At 43.2% G+C, this 25,302-nt stretch overlaps 1 protein-coding gene across 2 annotated transcripts in view; it reads right to left on the reverse strand.

Annotated features, from left to right (window-relative positions):
• Positions 1-2,863: 2,863 nt before the first annotated feature.
• TFCP2L1 (transcription factor CP2 like 1) overlaps positions 2,864-25,302 on the reverse strand; it is a 43,994-nt gene continuing 21,555 nt past the window's right edge. For both annotated transcript variants that reach the window (XM_045032682.1, XM_045032681.1), the window contains exons 3-15: positions 22,835-22,911; positions 21,307-21,412; positions 20,958-21,064; positions 20,118-20,270; positions 18,677-18,787; positions 16,779-16,870; positions 15,175-15,223; positions 14,984-15,077; positions 13,153-13,243; positions 11,471-11,571; positions 10,115-10,257; positions 8,514-8,565; positions 2,864-7,587 (exon numbers count right to left, since the gene is read on the reverse strand). In XM_045032682.1, coding sequence (XP_044888617.1) covers positions 7,550-7,587; positions 8,514-8,565; positions 10,115-10,257; positions 11,471-11,571; positions 13,153-13,243; positions 14,984-15,077; positions 15,175-15,223; positions 16,779-16,870; positions 18,677-18,787; positions 20,118-20,270; positions 20,958-21,064; positions 21,307-21,412; positions 22,835-22,911 — 1,214 coding nt within the window. In that variant the 3' untranslated portion in view covers positions 2,864-7,549. The remainder of the gene's footprint in view (positions 7,588-8,513; positions 8,566-10,114; positions 10,258-11,470; positions 11,572-13,152; positions 13,244-14,983; positions 15,078-15,174; positions 15,224-16,778; positions 16,871-18,676; positions 18,788-20,117; positions 20,271-20,957; positions 21,065-21,306; positions 21,413-22,834; positions 22,912-25,302) is intronic.

Here is a 25,302-nt window from a genome sequence, read left to right on the forward strand (position 1 = left end):
GCCATAGGGACTTTTGGCAGCCAGGTGAAGTTAGGAGCAACCCTAAGCATAGCAGAAGAGTGAAGGTAACCAACCCAACTTTGCCCACTCCTTCCAGGCTCAATCCTGCAAACATTTTGGCCCTGCTCAGGGAAAGCACTGACGGGCTAGAGCAATCAGCATGTAGCAGGATCAAACCTTTGGTCCTTACACAGAGCTGAGCTCAGGCAGGGAGAGGAATCTAGGCCTTTGCCTGGCAAACTGATAGTGCTGTCTGTTAATGGTGCTGCAAGATATCCTTCTACAGCAAAAAGGACCATCCATCTCGACCCAAGTTTAAAGGACAATACATTTCATGAGAAACAAAACATTTCTTACAAACAAGTTTATTTGCATTTTGACTGGAGCACAGATTCTAGATACAGATTTCTTTTCTTCTGCACAACAGTACAATAGCCAGTGCAAAATATGCTTTTTATTTCACGTACAAAAAAACCAAGAAGTGTGGCAGTATTACTCACAACTGGTATGCCTCAGCCTCCATTCTACCCACCTCCATTCGCCCTTTGCTAATCACATAGGCTAACTGGTCAATGGCTGCATTGTCAGTGAAGAGAAGGGATTCCAATAGCCCTTGGAAAGAAAAACACCTACCCCAATCAAACTGGGAAAACAAAGGATTACTTTAAATTTAGAGAAATACAAGCCATTAAAAAAAAACCTGAAAAGCCTTTTGGGGGGGGGGGTACGGGGGAAAGAGCTGAACAAATTTTAGGGAATTACCAAAAAAAGGTACAAATCTGAAATGCACAGAAAATTAGGCACCATCTTAACCCATTTTTAAACAGACGGGTGTATTAAAATATATACGCCAAGTCTGCCTTTTCATATGCATCCATAGAAAAGATGCCAATCCCAGCAGACAACTTTTGCCCCACTCGGAGTACATTGTGCTGTCAAACAGAATATCATAACCTAAGCAAAGTATTAAGGAGTATTGGCTTATTACGCAGAAAGTTAACCATTTCATAGCTGAAGGAGGAAGAAAATAATTACAATCTGAGCAAGCATTTCTTTGAAAGTACAGTCAAATTAAACCCCTAGCACTGTCATCCTTTGGAGGATTGTTGGAATTACAACAGAACATTTAAGCAATACATCATCAAGCTACCATAGTTGCTGTGTGGTTGTTCTGCTCAGGGAATAGCTTTTATTCCCAAGCTTTGCCCAATTTATTTATTTATTTTTTAAACTGCATTTAACTCTGTCTTCCAGAAGCTACAATAGAGTAACAGCATTAGTGTAAAAATACGGTTGTCTTTACCAAGGCACTGTGTTTATACCATAGAAACGCATCAAATGTCAAACGTACCAAGCTTAATTCAAACCACAGCAATGATTACATACTTTTAAATTTCTACTCAATGAGATCAGTTGGGCCTCTAAGCTTGATCAACCACAGTTCATTACAGTGAATAGAAATTAAACAAAGCAGAATGCCAACTAAAGCCAAAGGACACAGCAAATACCTAGCGCATATACATGTCAATATACACAGTACAGTATATATATTACATTATTAGGAAATTGCCCTCCATAGATTTAAAAAAACAAACAACCATAGATATTCATCAATGTGTTTAACATGAGATTTTATATCCAGTTTAGATCCCACTCAGTACAACTAGAGCTAAGTCTGAAAAGCATCAGGTGACATCTCAGACTGTTTAAATTCTGGCCAATTAACATAACAAGGAGTGGGTACCTGGGGAAGCAAGTGGAGTTTACGTTTTGACTAACAGCAACTGTCATTTTAAGAGGATGGTACTCATTCAAATCAGCACATTTGTACCTTTTCCTCCAGAAGCTAAAGAGATGCATATTTAGGTGCTTTCAAGACTTCTCTAACTACCACCAATTAGGCACTAATTGTCCCAACACACTTACTCCTGTATTCCTGTTGATAAAGTGATTTATTAAATAATTTCAGCTGTTGCTGTGGCTCTGTTCTGGGAATATGTTCGTGCCTTGTAACCCACTGGGAGGTGTCAAATTGCTTTCATTCACACCCATCTATCCTGCTCTGAGCCAGAGATTGCATTGTGACTGTTGCAGATCCCACAACCATTCAGGATACAATGTGTGTTTTCATTAGACTCTCCAGGAATCTAAAGTTCTATTGGATGAAAAGCTGAAGAGAGGCAAAGTACAGAAATCTCATTCTCCTGAGTGAAGCAGGGCTTTGGTTCGGGTTTAAAAGCACATCAGAGAGGGCAAAATCATAACAGGTTTCAGACATTTAGGCACTTCTATAGATTCCAAATCTGCTATAAATTAAAACTGTTATTTCAAAGCAATTTGAGCATAGTGGAGATTTCTTCCTTTAGACATTTAACACACATACAGAACAGCCAAGAGGACAAAATCTGAAGTCTTTGCTCGGTCTTTACTCAGGCAAAACATCCATAAACTGCAGTGGGAGGTTTGCCTGCATCATGCTCCTAGATTTGACCCAAAGATATTGCTCTGACTGGTGTCCCTATATGCATTGGCAGTGTATCGATAAGGGTTTTTGGTCTATGCATCCATCACAGCACAGTCTGTGGATTATACAGCATGATCTTTTTAGTCAATGCAAACTCCCATATGGCCTTTAGGACATATTATATTAAATAACCTGTCTATGTAGGTGTTCTAAAAAACCCAGTAGCCCTGAAATCGGGCAGCAGGAAATTCTTAAAATGCACCATTATAGCCAGGATGCACCTACACCGATTTGTACGGCTAGGTTTTCATTACACAAGTGCAGTCTCCCAAGCGTCCCATTGAGTCAGTGTAATCCCAGTAGAACTATAATTATTCCTTCACAAGTTAAAGCTTTATGTATAGAAATGCCCTATCACTAACTATATGAATACAATTAAAGCAATATACTCCTCCCTAGTATTGTACTGGTTTAAGAGTGTTTATGCCAGTATAGCTTATTCCTGTATGAGAAAGGAACAAAGCTAAAATGGTATATGGCACTTTTATACTGGTATAACTGCATCCCCATTGGGGTAGTACCCGTATATGTATTTCAGCTTTAAAATAAAATAATAATAATAATAATCACACCTCTAACTAGTACCAGGGCGGAGTTGACCAGAATTTCTTACTACTTGGTAACCATATCTCCTACACTTATGGGGAAATTGTTTTTAAAATAAACCAGAGTAATAAACCAATCTGCATTACATTTAGTTTTTATAAATGATCCCGCTAAAAACACGAGTGAAGTTTTCCAGAAAATTCAGAACCAAGCCTCTCCATCTCCTGCTCAGAGTGTTGTATTTATGCATTGCTGTGGTCCCAGAGCTTTAGGACAGTAGGATTTCTACTGAAAATGAGAAGTCCAATTAGTAATTTAAAAAAAACAAAACTATTCAGGTTTGCTCAACTATTTTCAGGGAGGTAGGCAATGTTTTCAGGAGATATTGTTCTACAATATAAAATAGGACGGCAGAGGAAAAAATGCAGGCAAAGCCCAAATTTTAAATTTAGAATTATTAAGAGAAACCATATGGGAAATTCAAAGAGAATAAAAATTAACCCAGTGTGAAACTTCACACCAATTAGCTACCTACTCTTAGATAAAAACTAGAATGTTTTCCCCATTTTAGAACACAGCCTGAAGTATGGAATCGCTACCTGACACCTCCATGATTAGTGGAAGTTGTGCACCACTCATCAAGAGGAAACTAACAACGCAACACACAGAGTATGTGCTTTAAAACTAGGGAAGCTACATGTAAGTTAAGAACAGAACAGGAACCGTCAACTCTAAATTTCTTGGTCCCAGTTAGACTCTTGACATTCAAGTATCAGAGGGGTAGCCGTGTTAGTCTGGATCTGTAAAAAGTGACAAAGAGTCCTGTGGCACCTTATAGACGTCGCATGCGTCTGACGAAGTGGGTATTCACCCATGAAATGCTCCAATACGTCTGTTAGTCTATAAGGTGCTACAGGACTCTATCACTCTTGACATTGTTATTTATGCATTTAATGTCTTAGGATGTAGGGTAGTAACTTGCCAGGTGCCTAAACTGGTAGTTAAATACAGTAGTTTCAAATACAGGCCCTGATGCTGTGAAGCAGTGCCACTGAAGTCCGTGCATAACATTAAGCACATACAGAAGAGCAGAACTTACAAGTCTAAAGCTTCAGTGGCTCATGAACATTTTGGCTGAGATTTCCAAGGCAACTCTGGGCCTTTTAAATTGGATTTCTTTTCTGGCAACGCTAGCTGAACACCACACATTTCCTCCCGCCTCCACTCATTTCTGAGCATTCACACACTGTAATGCAAGGGATTTTGCAAGCCCCAGAACAATCTGATTGTAAAGCATTCTCAGGCTCTTTCCGATGAGTTAGAGGAGTAGGTTCTAATCCCTTACCTCCAGATTCTTAGCTGAAGTCATATCTACCTTTAACTACAGCTTAGCATCCCACATCCCAGCAAGACCCGACTTTAATTCTAAGAAGTTCCTAAACCCCCTTATCAAGCAGGGGAAAGTCTCAAGTGCACGGCACAGAGAATGGTTGTGTCTATGAGAGCTGAGCTTAGGATGACCCTCAGCATGCAAATGAATGACTTACCTATGCTCTCCCCTCTTTGGTCTGACTGCTGCTAGTAGGCAGCAATAGCCTGCTGGCCACACAGCGGAGCTCTTATGCAAGGAATTTTCCATCCCTTGCTCCCCTCCAGGAAAGGGTGTTTTTCATTTCAAAATCAAAGACATTCCAGCCCCCTGACTCGTGCCCAGAGAAGTTCTGTGGCACTGCCTCAGATTCACACTTCATCTTAATCAAGGGGTCCATATAAAGGAGTGGAGAACTCAGACGATGAACTACATGATAGAACTACATGGCTCAGATCTTGCACCCAGGAAACAGGGGGCACAAGCAAAGTGCCCTGCTGCAATTTGAATAAAATTCATTCAACCAGAGTTTTGGCCACCTTTCTGCACAAAGTTTCAGCTGGTGCAGCATACAAAGCAGCCAATTGGGGGAAAGCGAGGCCTGTATTTGAAATGTTAATTAGCAGAGGGGGCTGGGAAATATCTGTAGTAACTGTTTCTTTGGGGGGGGGGGGAGCTGAGGGGGGCAGGGAGAGGCAGTTTCTGTTGAACCCTTCCACTGGAAAATGGTGATTCCCCTCCCCCATTTTATTTATTTGGAAAAAAATCATAATTGTTGTGTGTCCATTAGAAATTAATCAGTCTGCCAGAGTGCCCTGTATCCCCATTTTCCTCTGTGGGCTGGACTCCAGCCCACATTACATCTTCCATAATGCACTACGCCACCACGCACACCTCCCACTCCACCCCCACTGGCTAAGCTACTACACAATGCATCATGGGAACTGGAGTCCAGCCCACAGGGGAGAAGTGGAGCAGGAGGCACCTGAACTACAACTCATTTTGACACTTCCAATTTGAAACATTTGTTTCAACATTTCCAGAACGGCTGTTTTTCAAAACTTTTCATTCTGTGAAACATTTTGTTTTTCAACTGTTCAGACCAACTCAAAGCAGAAAAGCAAATGGCAAAGTCTCAATTGCCCAGGAAAGAAATTCTCATTTTCAATCAGCTCTCCTAATTAGCCACCAAAAAGAGTGAAATGCAACAAGGACCTGATCCAGCTTCAACTGAAATCAATGGGAGCCAGATCAGGCCCATAAAGATGAAAAGGAGACTGATAGATACAGGCATGCCAACAGGAAGCAAGAATGACACAGCAGATGTCTGCGAGGAGCACGTATTCTGAATGCCCCCTTACCTGATCTTAGATTCAAATAAACTGATTGCATAATCTAACACAGTTACCCCATACTTGATTGCATTTGCTACAGCAGATAGCTTATGTAGAAAACAGAAGCTACCACAACTAAATCCTAACGTTTACAGCAAGTATCAGTTACCAAAAGCTTTTGTTGAATGGAATAAATCCAGAGTTAAGTTGTCAAGAGATTTAAAGTCAGTCTACCACTTCAAAAGCACTTTCTCAAAAAACAATGCACTTGACTGAAGCTATTCCAAGCTTAAAAATATATATATAACGTGGTGTGAACCGTTTGCCTCAAGTTGATTTGTCCTTATTTGTATCCTCCAAAAAAAAAAAAAAAAAATCATTGGCTTGTATGTGCTTATATTTCCATCCATGTGGAGTCCTTCTGGGCAGCATGCTAAAATGGAACAATACACATTCACCTCTAGTAACAACAGTTGAACAGATGTAGCTACCAAAAAATATTATATATTTATTTTGAAAGCAGGTCTTACAGCTGAGTGAAAAAAAGAGGGGGCAGATGAAGAGGTCTAGAGAAAGCTTAGCAGGGTACCAAAAATGGAAATTAGCCCAGTATCTGCTGTGTTGTCAAATTGAATGGGAAGACAGCAGGACAAAATGCTCACCAGGAGCACTGAGAAGGAGAGGAAAGGGTTGGTTGGTTGGTTAAGAGGAAAGATGGAACAATGCAGTGTGAATCACAAACAGCCATAACTGACTGGTTATAGGAACACAGGATGGGATGCATGCAGATACTTAAATATTAATTGGCCCAGAAAACAGACTTAGGCATCTAAAGATTCCACTTTAATTAAGCAATGGAACAACTTCAACAGGAGAAACTGAGGGAACACCACCTCAGAATTTTCCATAGCCTGGTGGATAGGGACCTCACCTGAGAGAATCTCGAACAGGGATCTTCCACATTTCTACTCCTCAGGATGCGGAGGTGGGGGCAGGGGCGCACTTGCACTGGGGATCTCCCACATCCTGTGAGAGTACCCTATCCACCAGGCTAACGATAAGGGAGGTCTTCCTCCCCTTCCTCTAACCCCACCCCCAGCTGTTATGTTTTGGGTCCCACACGAGCAGCCCAGCACCTGTGTTCCTCCAGTTTGTGGATCACTAGCCAAGACAGGTGCCTCCATGCAGCATGTTGACTTTGTGGATCGCAGTCAAAGGTGCCTATCTCTCCCCATTCATTGTACGGGGAGTCAAAGTGTCTAAATTGGCTTTGTGGCTTGCGGTGTTGTTTCAGGGATTTTCTAGGCACTATGACCCTCAATGTTGTTACACCTACACCCGTTTGTGGATCCCAACCCATAGTCCTCTGCCTAGAAAGAGGATAAGAGCTTGTATCTGAGATGAGACTGGTGCTGAATGCAAGAGTACTCAGAAGGCACTGTAGATAAACCAGTTCCAGCCATGAGAATTGCTTTTCATTTTGCATTTCCCTTTAGAAAAAGGCAGATGTATCTGAGCAATAAGCAGGACCCTCAACAACTTAAAAGCCTAAATAGGAGAGATGGGGTAGAAAAATACAGACTCTGAAGATATTCTCATCTCCGTTCTCAGAAAACCACTTGTCTACAAAGTTTCTTTTTCCTTAAGACCTCTGGTATTTTGCAGTTCATGGGAGCGCTTTATCCAAATGGATCTTCATGTTTCCAGTCTGGGTTGCAGCAATCTTGGGTGAGGCATTGTAGTTTTAGGCTGTTACAGTCCTGCTAGGCCGAGTGGTCATTTTAAAATGATGTGGTAGCCATCATTGCTTTCAGCTGTAATAGTGCAAAGATTATTGCAATTTTTTTTATATAAAGACGACGAAGAAATGTAACATTCTGGTCTTTCCTATAATGCAGCTTACACTCTGCTACCACAACTGATTAATAACGATTAATACTGAACGTTCTAACAAAAAGCATTTTTTAAAATGATTCTAATAGGAGATTAAGGCTAAATTCTGATTATTTACACTAGTGAGGTCAATGGGCTTATGCCAAATTGGCACCAGTATAGACAGAGAATATGGGCCAGATCCTCATCTACTGAAAATTGGCTTCCTTGGAGCTAAGATGGTTTACACCAATTGAGGTTTGGGCCTTTGAATTCAGTGGCTTTATAATCCACCTAAATTCAGTGTAACAGAGCAGAATTTAGTTTCAGATTTGCACTGGTGTAAGGGAGAGCAGAATTTGGCCCTAGTTTTTATTTTTATGCATTCAGCTACCACTCCAGTTCTGCTTGATGCTGGAGATGCAAATCAGAAAAAAAGTCAGCTCTTTTCAGATAGCTTAGAAGGGATTCAGGACTTCAAATGCTTCATGAAGAAGCTAGTCTGAGGATTCATTTACCTGTATATTCACTTTCAGATTCTTATCTCGGAGGATACAGTGGTTCTTCATAAAATAAAATCCTTCATTAAGAGGAATAATTACTTTACACCTCAGTTATGTTTAGGCTTATCAGAATATGGATTTAAGCATGGATGAGAGATATTTTAGTCAATCAATGCATTTTTTGCAGATTATTTGCTACATATTACTTAAATTTACATGGCCAACAAGGGAAACCAAAGTTACACTTACAGAACTTTTGGTTATTTATATCTGCCATCTCCCACCTTTCTATTTCTCAATTTTTCCCCCTATTCTTTCCCTGAAAGCAATAGTATAAAACAGTAAGTAGCATCAGAATAGCATACCTTTTAATGTGCCGATAACAAAACAAGACTCATCCTGGAAGTTTTGCACCATCTGAATGTCAGGGGGGAAAAAACAAGAATAAAAATTCTTCATAACAGTAAAATTTGCCTGTTTCTTCCTCTCTGCAAGTAGACAATACACATACACTGTGACCAAAATCATATGAGAAACTCAAAGAGAAGAGTGAGATCTCTGCTGGTACGGTTAGTAGCTAACCTAAGCAGAGCTAGTTACTCATGAGAAGCAAACAGATTTTAAAGAAAAGACCAGCTTCCATTTAAATCCCCAAATAACTGATCAGGTTGGGCACAGAGTGATGAGCTCCTCTGGAAAACTTGCTGAAAGTGTTACAAGGGGAGCTGAGGCCCAGAGCTTGGAAGGCAGTTAAGTGCCTAATTTTTTGAGCTCTTTTGAGAGTTTAGCTCCCATTGTGTGCCGAGCACTTGAAAATCTGGCCCCTACCTGTTTAAACTTGACCCCCAAGGCAAGCAGAGCAATTCCACTTCCATTCTCTTGAAGTTCTCATGCTAAGCTCCTTTTCCAACTCTGGTTCCCCTCAGGCTAAAGTTAACTCCCCTACTCTCTCTCTCTCTCTCTCTCTCTTCCCTCGCCCCCAAATTAGACTCCACTGCACTGGTGTGTGTGCACCTAATGATGCATGAAGTACATTAACTCAGTGCCTCTCCTTTGCATCACTTGTGCCTCTCTGCCACTAGAGTACAAAAGACCAAAAATAAAGTAATAGATATTGTTAATAAGTAACTTAAGTATTTAATTAAGGCCCCTCACACCAGAGGTAGCTGAGGCAATTCCCTCCCTCACAGGTTGCCTCAAAGCACTTCATGCTTATTAAACGCTGAAGGTTTCTGATTTAATCAGGGTGAAATGGCAAGGAGACTTTCAGAGTAAGCATTACAGGCTTAAATTTAGGCCCCATTTGAGTCCCACTCTCTGCTTCATTTGCTTTAACAATGTTCCTTTCAGGTGTAGTGCCAGTCCATCTAAATGAAGCTCCTTAAGTGATTCTGGCACATGAAAAGAGTAAGTCATTTAGAGAAAGAAAGAAGAGTGAGGCAATTCACTATTAACATGCAAAATGGAACAGACCAAATGAAGTGCTTGTGTAAGCAGGGAACTGCCAAGAATTCAGGGACATTGTTACATACACCTAGCAAGCAATGGCTTTGGCTCAATGTCTGCAGCCATTGGCTAAGTGACTGGCTAAGTGACTGGCAAGTGATTTGGCAACCTTAAAGGGCCTGAGTTTCAGATCCAGTACTCAAAAAAGTTACCACTTTTGAAATTCACTAATTCATTGGAATTAAGATATATTTCATGCTACAGCAAATATCACAAAAAGAGAGAACTTCCTTTTAATTCTCCTTAAGAGTTGTATAGCTGAATTCTTTGATTTAAGACTCAAAAATATCTTGGACAAGTGTGATAGTTAAACAAATTTTTCAGGCTTAGTAATCTTGACTAGTTCCCTTGGAGACTCTTGCATAGTTTTAAAGGTCAGCCTAACTATAACAAATGGAAGTCAGGCAGCTGTCTTGAACTCTGATACTTCATACCAGATGTGTTTGCTTTAGCCCCTTACCTCATTGCTCACTAATACATGGATCCCTGTAGGTCCTTGCCGATAGATCCGATTTATCTGCTGTGGGGAAATGCTATACAAGTTTGCAATCTTCTCAATTAATTCCAGGGTTGTCAGCTCTTCCAAGAAGACTGCATGATATACTGCAATAATTAAGGGAAACAAGCCTTTATACATACAACCAAAAAGCTTGACTTCAATGAATGAACTGGACATAAACGATCAAGCGCTAGATCTGGAGCTGGTGTAAGTTAGCATAGTGCCTTTGAAGTAGTGCCAATTTATACCAGCTAAGGATCTGCCTCAAAATGGCTAATATTTACTTCTCTGCATGTAAGAAGGCAAGCAAAATCTAGATAAGTTTTGGCCCAGGTTTGCCTGCAGAAAGACTCAAAAACTGCCAGTAAAACCACACATCGCCAGACACTAAATGAAACACCCTTTATATGAGTGCTAGTTGATTTTCTGAGAGAATCGTGTGGTTCTGCTGACCCCATTTTGGCACTTTGGATACATCTAAAAGAGAATTAGTTTGAGCTACAGGAAGATGAATGAGTTTCTATATTAACAAGAAAAAAGCCTAGCACATATGTAGTTTTTTGCAGGCATAGATCTCAAAGCAGAACCCAGAACAGAACCTGGATCTCCTGATGTCCAATCCTGTGACCTATCCTCTGGGCCCCACTACCCTCTGGCATTTCCGCATGTTCCATTCTCAAAAGGGAAGAGTCTTGCATCTGTTCTTCAAATTCTATTAACTGAAACAGTTGACTAAAGTACAATGGTTGCCATTAAAAAGTCATCATCTCCTATATGGTGTTATCAGTTGCTTCCTATTTTACATGCGAGGTGATAACTGCAGTAGGTCAGGTACTAATGGGTGATGTTTGACAATGTTGATTTTTAAAAAGGGTAAAAGGGGCCATAATCTCCCTTCCATCAAAGGGCTTGAAGTGGGCCAAGGAGAACCCCTGAAGTGGGCAGGGCCGGCTTGAGAGAGGGCATGGCCAGGACGGCTGGGAGAGGATGCAGATTCAATTGGTCTCCTCCGTGGCATTCCATTGGAGGGGCTATTGTGGAGCCACTGGCAGAAATTATAGCTGCGCTGTGTTGATGGCTCCCTTAAGGGAGGGTGGCAGCGCAAACATCACCTGCCTTTCCTGAATAACCCTCAAGTCAGCACAAGTTGCATCCCTGTGGCAGGCAGGCCCTTGTGGAGCTGAAGCCAACTCAGTAGAGTTACAGCGGGGGTGAACCACTGTTAACTCTTCAGACATGGAGCAGTCATATGTGGAGCTCAGAACCAACGCATCTCATCAGACTAGCACGTATGGGAGCAGAGGTCAGGAAACTTACCACACAGACTACCATCTCCATTTTCTCGTTTTTGGTGCAGATGAGACCTGTTCTGCTCTGGTTCTTGACAGACATAAATTGTCATTTTAGGCCTTACGTTTCTGTGGGTTTAAAAACAAAAGCAAAATTCGTTATTATTAGACGGTGTTGTTCGTGTGAACTGGTCGACAACACACTGGAACAGCTGTTGTGGACTCATTTGGGTAAAACAGAGGTGGGCAAACTTTTTGGCCTGAGGGCCACCTCGGGGTTGCGCAACTGTATGGAAGGCCGGGTAGGGAAGGCTTTGCATCCCCAAACAGCCTGACCCCCACCCCCTATCCACCCCCTCCCACTTCCCGCCCCCTTGACTGCTCCCCTCAGAATCCCCAACCCATCCAACCCTCCCCCCTGCTCCTTGTCTCCTAACCACCTCCTCCCGGGATCCCCGCCCCCTATCCACCCCCCTGCTCCCTGTCCCCTGACTGCCCCAACCCCTATCCACACCCTCACTCCCTGACAGCCCCTCCCCGGGACTCCCACCCCCTATCCAACCACCCTCTGCTCCTCGTCCCCTGATCACCCCCTCCCAGGACCCCTCCACTCCTAACTGTCCCCTGGGATCCCACCCCCTTATCCAGCCCCCCCCCCGGATCCCCATCCCCTGACTACCCTCCCAACCCCTATCCACATCCCCACCCCCCAACAGGCCCCCCGAGATTCTGACTCCCAACCCTCCCTGCTCCCCATCCCCTGACCACCACCCCCCCGAACCTCCACCCTATCCAACAGCCCCCTCCTCCCTGACTGCCCCCCAGGACTCCCTGCTCCCTTACCCAACACCCCCCCGCTCCCTGCCCCCTTACCAGCAGCAGGAGCTCACAGCCACAACACCCGGCCGAAGCCAGCTGTGCTCCCCATGCTGCCCAGTGGGAGCGGTGGGCCAGAGCGCAGCCTGGCTGTGGGGAGGGGGACAGTGGGGAAGGGGCCGGGGACTAGGCTCCCCAGCTGGGAGCTTGGGAGGACAGTCCCATGGGCCAGATGTGGCCCGTAGTTTGCCCACATCTGGGGTAGAACATAAATAAGCAGTTAAGGGGAATCTTGACACTAGTGTTGTGGGAGAGGAGATGCACCAGGAGATTTGGTAACAGAAGCTTCCTAACCCTGGGAGATGATGGAATTGATGCTGAGCAGCCTCGACTCCTATGAAGCAAATAAGATTGAGGGTGCTCAGTGCCACACAGGAGGCCCTTAGCACACAGACGGCTAAAGCCCTCACTGATTTGAACCCAGCCCAGCTGGTTGGCGAGTGTAGCCACTGCCTCCTGATGAGGCTTAGGAGGCATTTGTGGGCTTAGTCTTTTTAGTCCATTCAAACCTTGGTTTCTGCTGAGACAGGCAACACAGGTACCAGATGGGATGTCAATATGTGTCTGCTGGGAAGCACATTGAGACCACTAACTGATTCCAAACAGACCACTGAAGAACCACATTATGCTAATGACTTTTCACTCATCTCTGACCTAGGCAGCATTCAAACCCATGCCTTAGGGTGAATAGCCCACTGCCAACCCCCTGAACCAACCAGACTTGAAGGAGACCTATTTCGAGGACTTTACAGAGGCGCTGCAACCAGAGACACTGAATTAACACTGGAAGCACCAATGGATGCTGCAATAGTAGTATCTGGAAGAGATACAAACCTTCCTTTGATTGCATTAAAGAGCCGAATTCCATCAGCAGGCCCACAGATCTGAACAAAATCTTCTTTGGACATCTTCAGTAAGTCAGCACCTAGACATTTCAAGTTTATTTTTAGAGGTTAAACAAAACAAAAAAGAGCTTCCAAATAATCAGAAACGTACAGCTGGACCTCTTAAGAGATGCTGGATGAACAGTAACATTCCCAGGGTGTGCACTGCAATCAATCCCTTCACAACAGATTTTCTGCTAGTCCACAGAATGGCCAATAATGAGCAGTGGTCCAGAGGAAGTGCTTTTAACTGCCCCATGTACAAGCTAGACTGAGTTCCTGGTCAGTGGACCAAAATCTGCTCTTGACTACACACGTCAATGCGCTTTTAATGGAGTAACACAAAACAAAATTTGGCCATGCAACCCTTGCTGCCCTAGATGGCTAGGGCTGATCATGAATAGAAGACCTCACTTTCCTGCTGCACGGGGACATTTTAAAATGTCTTGTTGACCAAGATTGTAGAGGCCTTAAACTCAACTTGATGACATTTCTGTTTGTCTACACCATAACTTTTGAATGCCTCATCTGACCAATTTCAATGTTTCAGAGAACATGCTAGTCAGCGTTGTTGGGACCATGTCAGTCCCAGGATATTGGAAAGAAAAGGTGGGTGAGGTGTAATCTCTCTTATTGGACCAACTTCGGTTGGTGAGAGAGACAACTTGGTCCAATCGAACTTGGTCCAATAAGAGAGGTTGCACCTCACCCACTTTGTCTCTCTGGAGAAAGTACTAGGCAACAATGGATATTGGATTTCCCCTATTGATTTTGGGGAAAATGGGGGACACATGGTTACCTTCTGATTACCACAGCCACAACTTCAAGCACCTCTGCAATTGCCTCTAGATCAAACATCGGGTTGATGGCACCCATTAATACCACCCAGCATAACAATTCCCAATCTCTCCCCAGCTTCTTAATAGAGTTTGACTCTGACACCTTGACAAACTGAATGGTTTTATCTCCCAGATTAGCAATGGTGGGGAAGGGGAGAAATGGGGTGTACACACAGGCAGTGGCATGTGGGGGGAGAATGGAGGATTGCACGGGAGGCACACAGAGCCCCTCATATTGGAGGGAAGGTTCGAACAGAGGTGCACACAGAGCTGCTAGCATAAGAGGTGTGGGGGGAGAGAAGTGGGTGACCCTGATACGAGAGAGAGAAAATGGGAGGCACACAGAACCCCTGTCGGTGGGGAGGAAGGGAGACGGGGAGAGAAGTTGCAGAGAGTCCCTGAAACAGAAGGAGTTGGGAGGTTGCCACACAGGGAGCTTGTAGGTGGGAAGACAAAGGGATGCGAGGAGCCCCGATGTGTCCAATAAGCTCAGCCTTCAAATGCTGAAAAGTGTGTCACCTCCTAGTATGTACCTTTAAGATATTCACGGTCAGTTCCTTCCTCAAAAGCATGATGAAAGTTAGCTTAATTGGAACAACCCACGCACATTTCATGCACCAATGAGAGAGAGTAGAATTTCAGTGACCAAGATTTTCAAAACCAAGTTGCCCAAAATTAGACTTCAAAGCCCATATTTTGGCACCTAATTGAGTGGCCCAGTTCACACAAGAGCTGATTATTTAAGCAGCTCCTATTAAGATTATATAGGGACTTAGGAACTTAACTTTAGGCATCCAGGTTTGGAAACCCTTACCAATCTTTAAGAGGTTCCTCCAAACCCCAGCTCACCGTTTTCTTTGACAAACGCTACCAACCTCTAAAGAATGATCCACGCGTGTACCAGAAAAAAACTCATCAAAAACACGGATCACTTAAACTCACCCGAGAAACTTGAGAAGAGTCTACAGAATGGAGAAAACCTATTACGATGAAGCCACTGCTGGACATCTTGAATGGAAGCAGAGGGAAGGAGGTGCTACATTGCAAAAAGAATAAGAGGGTCTTGAAATGAACTGTTCAGCAGTGTCCTAAAAAAAGAAAAGCACCACATTAACATGATCTCAAATACTTACATCGTTGCTGGGAGGCAGGAGCTCCACTTGGTGGGTTGGAGAACTGTTGCTAAAAAATTGTATAAAGCAGGGAGAGAAAAAAACGTTATTTTAAAATTGACAATGAAAATTGTTGGTTGTCTTTCCCAACCCCCCAACTCCTTGTCTTGACTGTCAAGAATTTTATGTCAAGTTGATGTTTTTTCCCCTGATTGGATCAGTTATTTTTTAAATCAGTTTGAGCAAAATTCTGTAAGTAAACTTCCATTGACATTGCTCCTTTGTGTTGCTTTACAAATCCATCTGGATGGAAAGCAGGCAGACTTTGTGGGAGAAAAAGTTAATGCCTTCTAATCCCTCTCCCCAAGATCTTGCATTAACTCCTTGAGAGGAATGTGTGCCAAGGAAAAGTGGTGGAGGGAAGTGAAGGGAAGAGAGGTCCATCAGATTTAATAATCCTACTACCATGGAATTAATCTTCAGCAGGTTGCAGAAAGCAATCATGTTTACTCTTCCATGTCACATTTATAGAATAAAGCTAACCTTGACCCTGGACATATCGTCAGTTGCACACATGCACTCCCATTGGCTTTCCTGGAGTTTGCAGAGGTGCAACGGAGGGCATGATCAGGCCCCTTAAGCTCTGTCCTGAACCAAAACACACCACAGCAACTCACACAGAAAGTGAGTGCACTTTCAGGTCTCCCACATACTCGGAGGAAAACTGTGCTTACCACATTGAGTTCAAACTTTTCAGCTGGGCAAGTCTCTATCCTCAAACCATTCATGCTAAGAGGGTCTGACCTGCCCATGCAGGCTGGGCACAAACATTTTACCATCCCTGAGCTAAGCCATCAAACTCCCAGGGATGTTCACAGGAGTTTGCCTGCGCAAAAACGGAGTAAAGAAGGATCCCATGATTTGACCCCGGTGTTATTATTTTAAACAGGGCAAACTGTATTTGAACAGTGCTAGCCCAAACTGGTTTAAACCATGTTTCAAGCAAACATGTTTTATCCTCCAGGGTGGACTGGGCCTTAAAAAAAAAAAAAAAAAAAAGCTAAAGATTTGCCTATAGAGCTAATTATTTACCTTTGAATAGAAGTGGGCACTCAGAAGAGTTATCAGCTAGCAAGCTAGTGTCTATTTTTGCAATCTGAATATTTCCCCCTCCCTCACAGGCCAAGTCTGTCAGTGCAGAGCGAGATATCGTCAAGCCTGTTTACATACAGTAAATTTAAAGTGAGAACACTAGATATCTGCTATAAACACTTAAGACCTAACACTGCCCTCGCTGATGTACAGAGCAGAACTTTCACTGACGTCCCCACAGTATCTCAGTGTAAAATATTATTCCCTTCCCCTGCCCGATACAGCACACAGATCAGGAACGTGTAATCAGACCATTAAACTGCAAGGAGGTGGGAAATGCAGCCCGTTCCTTCCAGGAATTCTTGTGGGAAGAGTGGACTTTAAAGCTGGAATAAGCACTGAGCTCCAGCTCAAGTGCCAGGCTAAGCTGGTTCTTGATCTATTATACGGTATCAAACCAATGCGCACACACACGCACATGCTACACGCACACGCTACACGCCAACTGAGAAGAGAAAGCATTTATTACATACCCATCTCCAAGGCTGAAGCTGTTTGGAGAACTGTTGTAGCTTGGAGACGGAGCGTTGTTCACTTGATAAGGCAAATCTGGCCATGGAGAACACTGTAAAAACAAACCCAATGGGGACACTGAGCAAAGCAGGCTTTCATCCAATTGGAAATAGGGGGCACTGTCACTCCATTATGGTCAGCAAATGACCCCTGCTGAAAGGAGGAGCAGGCCCAGGGGTCTGTACTCTGTATTGCAAGAGGACTGAGGTGGTACCAAATTGGTTCTAACTGAACTTTCTCCATATATTCCTTTTCAGAAAGCCTGTCCCAAACCAACACTGAGCCGAACTGTGCTCTTCCTTACATCGGGGCAACACCAATAAATCAATTCTCATTGAAGGCAGGATTTGGCCCACAATACAGAAATTTCCCAGCTGCCAGATTCTGGTCTCAGTTATAAATCCCAAGTAACTCCAGACTAGAATGACTAATTAGATGAGCCACAGGCACATCAGTGGAGTTACCTCAGGTTTATACCCGCGTGAGAGCAGAATTTGGCCTGGTCCATGCAGAAGTATCAACAAAGGAAGTCAAGTTCATAAATACGGGCTATAGGAAAACCTAAGGCAGACACACAAAAGGCTACCAAAAACCACTGCAAACATAGGCCGGATTCCACACTCGGTTGCACTGGTGTAAATCCAAAGTAACTCTACTGAAGCCAATGGAGTTGGTTACAATGATGTAAATCCAGAACAACAAAAGGAATCTGGTCCTGTAGTCAACCTGTTATGAGCCCGTGACTATACTATGCAGCATCCCTGTTTGCAGTGATAAAGCAGGAGACAATCTGGGGCATTTACCTCCACAAATACAGCTTTAAGCAAATATTTAACTCGTTGGCAACCAGGGCTAGAGGATTTCCTGATTCAATGTGTTAAGGTGCACTAGTACTAACAGCAAGATCTCTTTATCTGCCCAAGCTGTAGGATTAGGTCTCTTTGCAGAGCAGGGTCTTGCTAGCAAAGGCTACTAGATTATAGGACAAATTATATGGTGTCTGATTATTCCAAGTAACTATAGACCAAAAACTGTTCTCTTAGGGAATGGGGAGAGCTTATTTAAAACAAGCAAAAAGAAAATCAAATCATCTTAAGGCGTTCCAGTGAGACACTGTTTAAATAAAAAACTAGATCTTCCCATCAGTGGCAGTTCCAGGACTAAAATGCCAGCCTGTAGAACATTCCCATAAGGAAGGTGGTACCTGACTCCTAAACAGATTATAAAGGTGCCCTTGGCTGGTGCTTCTGCAGCCCAATACGGGTTATGCACAAGCTTTAGAGCACAGTGTAATCATGATGTTAAAAAAGAAAAAGTAGCTCTCATATGACCCATATCACACACAAAACTTTCTTCGAACATGAGCCCATTGTAGAGTGAAACTAGCAAAGACCAGGCTCACTATAATGGCTTGTTCTAAAGGACATCCATGAAGGAAAGGAAATTGCCAGGTGGATCAGACCATCTATTCCAGCATCCTGTCTTTGACTCCACCCAGTACCAGATGGTTCAGAGGAAAGCGTAAGCCACATGTATGGGACAGTTATTTGGAGGGGACAGTTCAGGGATGGTGGAAGGTGAAAAACAATTGCTCCTTAACCCAGTTAATGGCTGGTTTATGCTCTGAAGCATAAGGGTCCAATATTCCTTATAAACGTTAGTTCCTTCTAATATAGCTTTTTATGAAAAGTCTAATCCCTTTTATAGAGTTTCATTAAGCTCTCAGTCCCAATGAGACCTTGCCGAGTGGATCCCCACAAACTAATTAAATTCAGTGCAGAAGTCATTCCTTTTGTCATTTTAAGTTTGTGGCCCGACATATTAAACCAGCATGCTGTACGTGACTGAAACATCTTACCTCTGTGAGAATGGTCGTATCATAGGAGGGCTGGTATTTCTCCTTCTCTTGGGCAGTCTTCTTCTCCATTTTCTCTCTGTCTGTTTTCTGCTTTCTGTCAGCTCCCTTAGGCTATAAGCACAGAGCACAAGCTTTTCCTTATGCCTCGCTTGACAGGGTAGATAATGGGGGGCCATAGGTTTCATCTGATCTGTGCACAAAAGCCTCATTGACACCAATGGACTTTCTATACATGAAACAAGGGCAGGACAAGGCCTCTGTTTTCCGAGCAGCAGTTCATAGAAAAACCCTCTACTGTATCTACAACACCCTTTGTTAATATTGCCATGTCTGTCGCATTTCCTAAACATGCTGAGTGCTACACAAGCCGTTTGCTTTCACAGGATTTGATACTATTTTAGAGCCTGAATTTCTGATGGAGGAACACACTTCAATGAACATCTGTGTTATTTCTCCAGGGACTGTAGATGTTATGAAAACTAGAGGGGTGGGAGTGGATTACCAAATCCACTCCCCATGCCCCCCACCAGTCTATGGGGAACTTTAGATTCAGATTTAACCAAAACCCTGATCACCAGGCCTGAAATGGATTAGAGTACCTGCTCATTCCAGGTTTGCCAAAAAGCTTCAAACATGAACAAAGACCGAGAACTAGGCCGCCCATCTTTCTCTCCATTGTATGGCATAGCGGAGAACTACTTGCAACATTTAAGGCCCTTCTCGAGGTCTTATCTGAGAGAAGTCTAGGGAGTCGTTATTCTCCTCCGCTACTCAGGAAGAGCTAACTAAAAACTAACTAAACAAAAAAAGGAGCCAGATTCTGCTCTCAGCTCTATGGGTGTAAATCCAGATCATGCCACTGAAAATACTCTGGATTTATACAAAATGTAATAGAGCAAAGGTTGGCTTTGGTATCTTAACAGGCAGTGACAGAAGTTAGCAAGTGCCAGGACTGGAACAGGTAGAATATACGCACCATCTCTATGGCTAACTCTTTCCCGCTATTGGTGACTCAATGAGCAATATCTTTTATGGTTGAAGAGACTCTGATATGAGAGCTCTATTCTGTGCGTTGGTGCCTTCCCAAGGAGCTGTTATCCCCTCCAAGCAGAGCTGATTGTTTAAAAATCCAGATAACAGAAAGGACTGAGATCTGGGCAGACCTCGGTCTGAGTGCATGAAGCCAGTCCACTGAATGCAGCTAGCCGTGCAGCGCACTTTGAGATCTCTGTTGCTAGATGTGCTAGGAAGTTGTGCCTTTTCCATAATGGGTACTACTGATAAGAGTACAAGCACCACCTGTTTAATACCTTTATTCTTTTGCTTTAATTGTAATGCCTGAAATACTAAAACATTTTTTAAACCTTGTACGCAGCAAGAGCAACATTCCCCGGGTCTCGAACTCCAGAGAGAATTTGGGAAAAACCGAACTAGCCCATACCTTGAACACTTTGATCTGGCAGCTTGCAGAATGCAAGTGTTCAGTATATTCGCCATTCTCATTCTGTTTAAATGTGTCGATTTGTATCCTGAAGGGCACTCCTTTCTCTCCACCATGTTTCCTTGGTGTAAATTCTGTGCTGATACAATGTACCTGGCAAAACAGAAGCTGTCATTATAACTAGAGATGGCTCAAAGTTGCAAAAGATCTGAATTTCAAGCCCCCGAAGTTCAGGGGTATATGCAAGTGGGGGTTTCAAGTTTAGTTCCGGTCCATCTCTATTTTCTGGAGGAAACGTAGAAAGAGTTCAGAACAAAATAAAGAGTTCAGAAGAGCAACAGGACAAGCAGCGTGGAGAAAAACTGAACATATAGAAAAGCAGGCTTTAGCCTTGCATTGCATACATACAGATTTAAAAAAAAAAAAGTACTTAATATTAAGGGTGGGAAAGCCCCATGAAGTCTGAGATTTTGCAGACTCTGAGCCACTTGCGGTGTTTGCAAAACTAGAGTTTATGGCCTCCTCCCCCCGCACACCCAATAAATGAAACCCATCTTTAAGAGGAGAGTGGATATTTAAAGAGACATACAAGATCATTCTACCTACAACAGGGCCTGTGCTATGTGTTAAGAATAGAAGATACAGCCCCACCCCCAAAAGCTAAATTGGCACCCGTGAGTATCCTATAAATAGGACATCAATGCACATACTCATCGATGGAGCACAGGTATTTTCCTTAGTATATTTCTTTCCCACACCTCAGATACTTTTTCAGTCTCTGTGTATCCTTATTGCATCAGACCATTCCATTTACTGCCCTCAAATCCGTTCATTCCTTACCTGAATGAATGCAGATGCTCTTTTGGATGGATCCCACAGAAATTCAACAGTGTTTAGCTGGGTCGGGCTGGCCCTGGGATCCAAGATACCGACTGACAGTGGGATATCTGTAGAAGAAAACCCCTAAAATTTTAAAAATATTAAATTGAAGACAACAAACCAAGTTTTCATACAGTTACCAGACTCATTTGAAAAGGCAAGACAACCAATGAGGTATCCAGTTTAAACCAATGCAGCTGTGGTTTCTTTCACCCCTCCCTGCACATGCACACACCATTACAATTTTTCCTTCACTCAGCTCACAGCCAGCTCCAAACACTTTATGGGAACCATAATGAAATAATCTCACCTATATCAAGGATGCGGTCCCCAGGCCGGCTCCATCTCCAACCCTCCAGCTGCTGGTGTTCTGTATATTGCAGACGCCGATCATGGAAAACCACCCGCAGGATGCTCTGTTAAGAGAGGAGGGCAAGATGAATTAGGGGAGTGAGAAGCCCTTTTCCGGAGAGGATTTTGGTTTCCCAGTGTCAGAGATGGGGGTCTGATCTGTTCCTCCTCCATGTGTCTAACTCCCATCGAGGAGGAGATCAGAGTGTCCCAATGAAAGCCACCCATCTCCATTTATGTCAAATTCCATTGAGAGATGGTTCATCAAGGCAATGCTCTCTTTGAACTTCAGAGGCCTTGTCAGGGGGAATTTGCCTTGATTCCAGCAATCGACGGCCAAGCCATTGATGTAAGGTTTTCTCCAGTGCACCTCATCCAGTCTAGACTAGGAAAGCCTCTGTTTGCAGCAGCAGAGCTTGCTCCCCTTTCACTTCAGGTTTGGACTGGTGCAGCTACATCAATGGCCAGAGACCGAATGGCCAGAACCAGGGCAAAGGCCCAATGCAGGCAAAGCCAAAGAGACTTTGTACTAATGTATTGCTTTGCATATGCAAAGTGCTGTACTGCCACAAGCTAATTATCCCTCACCTCCCAGTTTCCAAAGGAAGTCCATTGTCTTGCTCTGTTGCCATCCATTCAGAATGGAAGTGAGAGATTAATTTTGCATATAAATTAGAGAAAGGCCCAAACCAAAACCTAGATCCAAGCACTTGCTTGCTCTCCTAGCAAGAGAGCGTGTGTGCAAATCTGAACCCAGAGCCACATTTTATAAATCCTTCCTGTAGTGGGCTGAATAAAAACATGGAATTCAAATATGCTTGAACTTTGGAGATGGTCTCAATCCAGATCTGGATCCAAATTTTGCAAATGGCCCTTCTCTAATGAAAATCCCTGGATCACAACCACAAGAATTTGGGCAAGGAGGGCTTGAAACCAGAACCAAGATCTGGATCCAAATTTTGCAAAATCCCTGTATTTGTAAAATCCAAACCCCAGAGTCAAACAACCCAGAACTCAGGATGTATGTTGTGGGTTGAGTCCACCACTAGTGTAAACTTGAGCTGTGTAAGACCTGTGTGAGAAAGCTATGTGAAAAGCTGGAGTCCTCCTTATGAACACGTATCTGAGCCCAGGTGCGTTGAACCTGGGATTGGTTTATAGCTTTGCATGGGTTAAGCCAGTAGATGAAGTGATGCTCAATGGTTTCAGCCCAGTTTAGCTTTGAATTTTGGGATTCATCTGAACCCAAAACTCAGAGTGAAACTCTGAGGGCACGATTGTAACCAAAGCAAAGGTTTAGATGAACCCCTGCAAAGCAAAACTGCACATGCGGCTCTAACCAACTCAGGAATTAGGCCTTCAGTCCTGCTCCCATTAAAGTCAATGGCAAAATATCTCCCATTGTCCTCCATGATAAGCACGGTCAGGGCCTTGATTTGTGTCTGTATGTAGTAGCAGGAAGAAAAGAAATCTATATTTCTCCTTACCTTTACATATTTTGTGTTTAAATCTTGAAACTCTCCCAATTTCCTATTCTCAAGTAGACGGATTTCATAAGACTGACCTAGAGTTTAAGGAAACATTTCCAAGGTGTTTAACATGTTGTAGCAATGAGAGAGTCATGCTGGCATTCATGTTGCTAATAAAGCACAAGACTGATCAGGGAAGGGTCATTCTTGGCAACATAACTCGTTTGTCCCATTAATGAGTGGGCATTAACGCAGGGCAGAAATTTGAGGGGAAGATGGTCCTGTGGTTAGTGTGCCCTGGAGTGGGCATTAGGAGATTTAGGCTCATTTCCCAGCTCTGCCACAGACTTCTTGTTAGACTCTGGGAAAGTCACTTAATCTTTGTGCTGTCATTCGCCACATAAAATGGGGACAATAGCACTTAATCCTTTGTCTGTCTTGTCTACTTGGTCTAAATATGGAAGTCTCTTACTATATGTATGCACAGTACCTAGCACAATAGGGCCTCTGCGCTCTACTAGAATGCCAGGGATAATAATCTGGAGCTGATCTTGCTTTCCTTATCACCAGCTTCAATAGGATTTTTGGGTGCCCGGGGATCACAAGACTGGGCTTGATTGTGGCTTTCCAACATACAGAAATTAGCTCTGACGCTTGTTCGTGCAGGACCAGCGGTGATGGTTTTCTATCACTGTGAGGGATTCAAATCCAAGTATTGGTTTCTTCCATATTAAGAAATCTGCTGATAGTCATATATGCTGATGCTACTGTCTGGACCTGGTAAGCCACCTGGACATAAGATACCAGAACCTGGACAGTGCAATGAACCTTTTGTGTATCACCCACTCTGTGTAGTAAACCAGTGCCTGAACAAGGGCAGAACACTATCAATACAATAAATGAAGGAAGTAGATACACAATATCTGGTTTTTCCAGTTGATCTTGCTGCCCCCTACCCACCCCCTTTAGTGAAGAATGCAGATCATCCTATAACAAGGCAATCTGAAATGGTGATTGGTTCAGATTTTCTAGCTTAACCAAGGTCAGCTTAGCACTGATCCACCAAAAGACTGCATAGCAGATACATCTGCCCCCAAGCAGCTGCCACTGGTAAAGGAAAAATGCTACATTTCTGGATCCAAATCTGTAAATAGCAGTAGATTTATGACAGCAGAACTAATGGAAAGATATTGCATTAGAACAGGGTTCCTCTTGGGAATTGCAGCATTGCAGGTTGGCAACGTGAGTGTAGGCAATGTCACTGGAGTGCTGGGATAGTCCAAGCTTATTCTGCTGTCTGGAAAAGAGAGTAGAGAGGCCATATTCTATCTTCAGTGTTTGCACACCACTCCCACAGATGTCAATGGGAGTTCCACAAGCAGGCTATGACCCTTGAATCCAACAACTGGCTAAAGGAGAAAAGGAAATCACATGTAGCTACAGATTAATTACTAGGTGCTAGAAATATATATAAATCTCAGCCCACATTTTGCAAAATCCACCATTTTTACTTCCAAGGAGAACTATATTTTGTGGCAAAACAGACTGCTGGACTGAGAGGACGCTGTCTGTAAACCCATAATCCCAGCACACAATGCCATGGGACATCTTGTGTTCGTACCAAGGAAATATTCCACTGAGTATTCTCTTGATCGGGAATGTCAATTTAATCACATGGCAATTTCAGAGAAATGTAGTTCACTGAAACACAACAGAAAATGCCATACGTCTTGAACAGATTTCATAAAGCTACATAAGCATGTGCTTGACTTTAAGAATGTGAGTAACTCCACTTTCTTCACTGGAACTTAAAGCACGTAAAGTTAAGCACATGCTTAGTGCTTTGCATGATTGAGGAAAGTGAGGTCCCAGACATTCCTGGAATTCCAACCAGACCAAAAAAAACCCCAAGGTTCATTTACAGAAAATTCAGTAGTTTACTAGAAGATACAGACAAGTAATTGCACGTGGGAGGGAGATGAGGATGTGACCATAAATGGAACGGGAGATGAGCCAAGATGATCTTTCTGTTAAGGTGAATTCTATGCGAGTGTGAGAAGCCTCAGTTTAAGTGTCCTACGGAACCTATCAAGTGTTTATGCAAAGGCACTGGCTCTGCGTAATCCAAATTCTTACACAATAAGAACAAAATACTCACAGGGCCCAATTCAGATACCATTTACACTGGTATAAGTCAGGTTTATCTCAACAAAACCCATGGTGTTACACTAGCATAAGCCCCAGGCTGTTCCCACTGCTGTTATTTCGTTACAAAAACACAGATTTTTGACAAAGCCAAATGGAAGTATTTGGTCCATCAAAGATGGCTCCGTTTTGGTCTAACGTTCATTGGTAGCATGACTTTACACATCTCATTGCCTCAATGGATTTAGCTCCTCTCAGATCCCTCTTGTACTTACAGAGCTTTACTGTGCAAATATTAACCCAATTAATCACCACACAAAGCCTACTTTATTATTTGAGAG

Source organism: Mauremys mutica, chromosome 10 (genome assembly GCF_020497125.1).
Source record: "Mauremys mutica isolate MM-2020 ecotype Southern chromosome 10, ASM2049712v1, whole genome shotgun sequence".
NCBI classification, from domain to species: Eukaryota; Metazoa; Chordata; order Testudines; family Geoemydidae; genus Mauremys; species Mauremys mutica.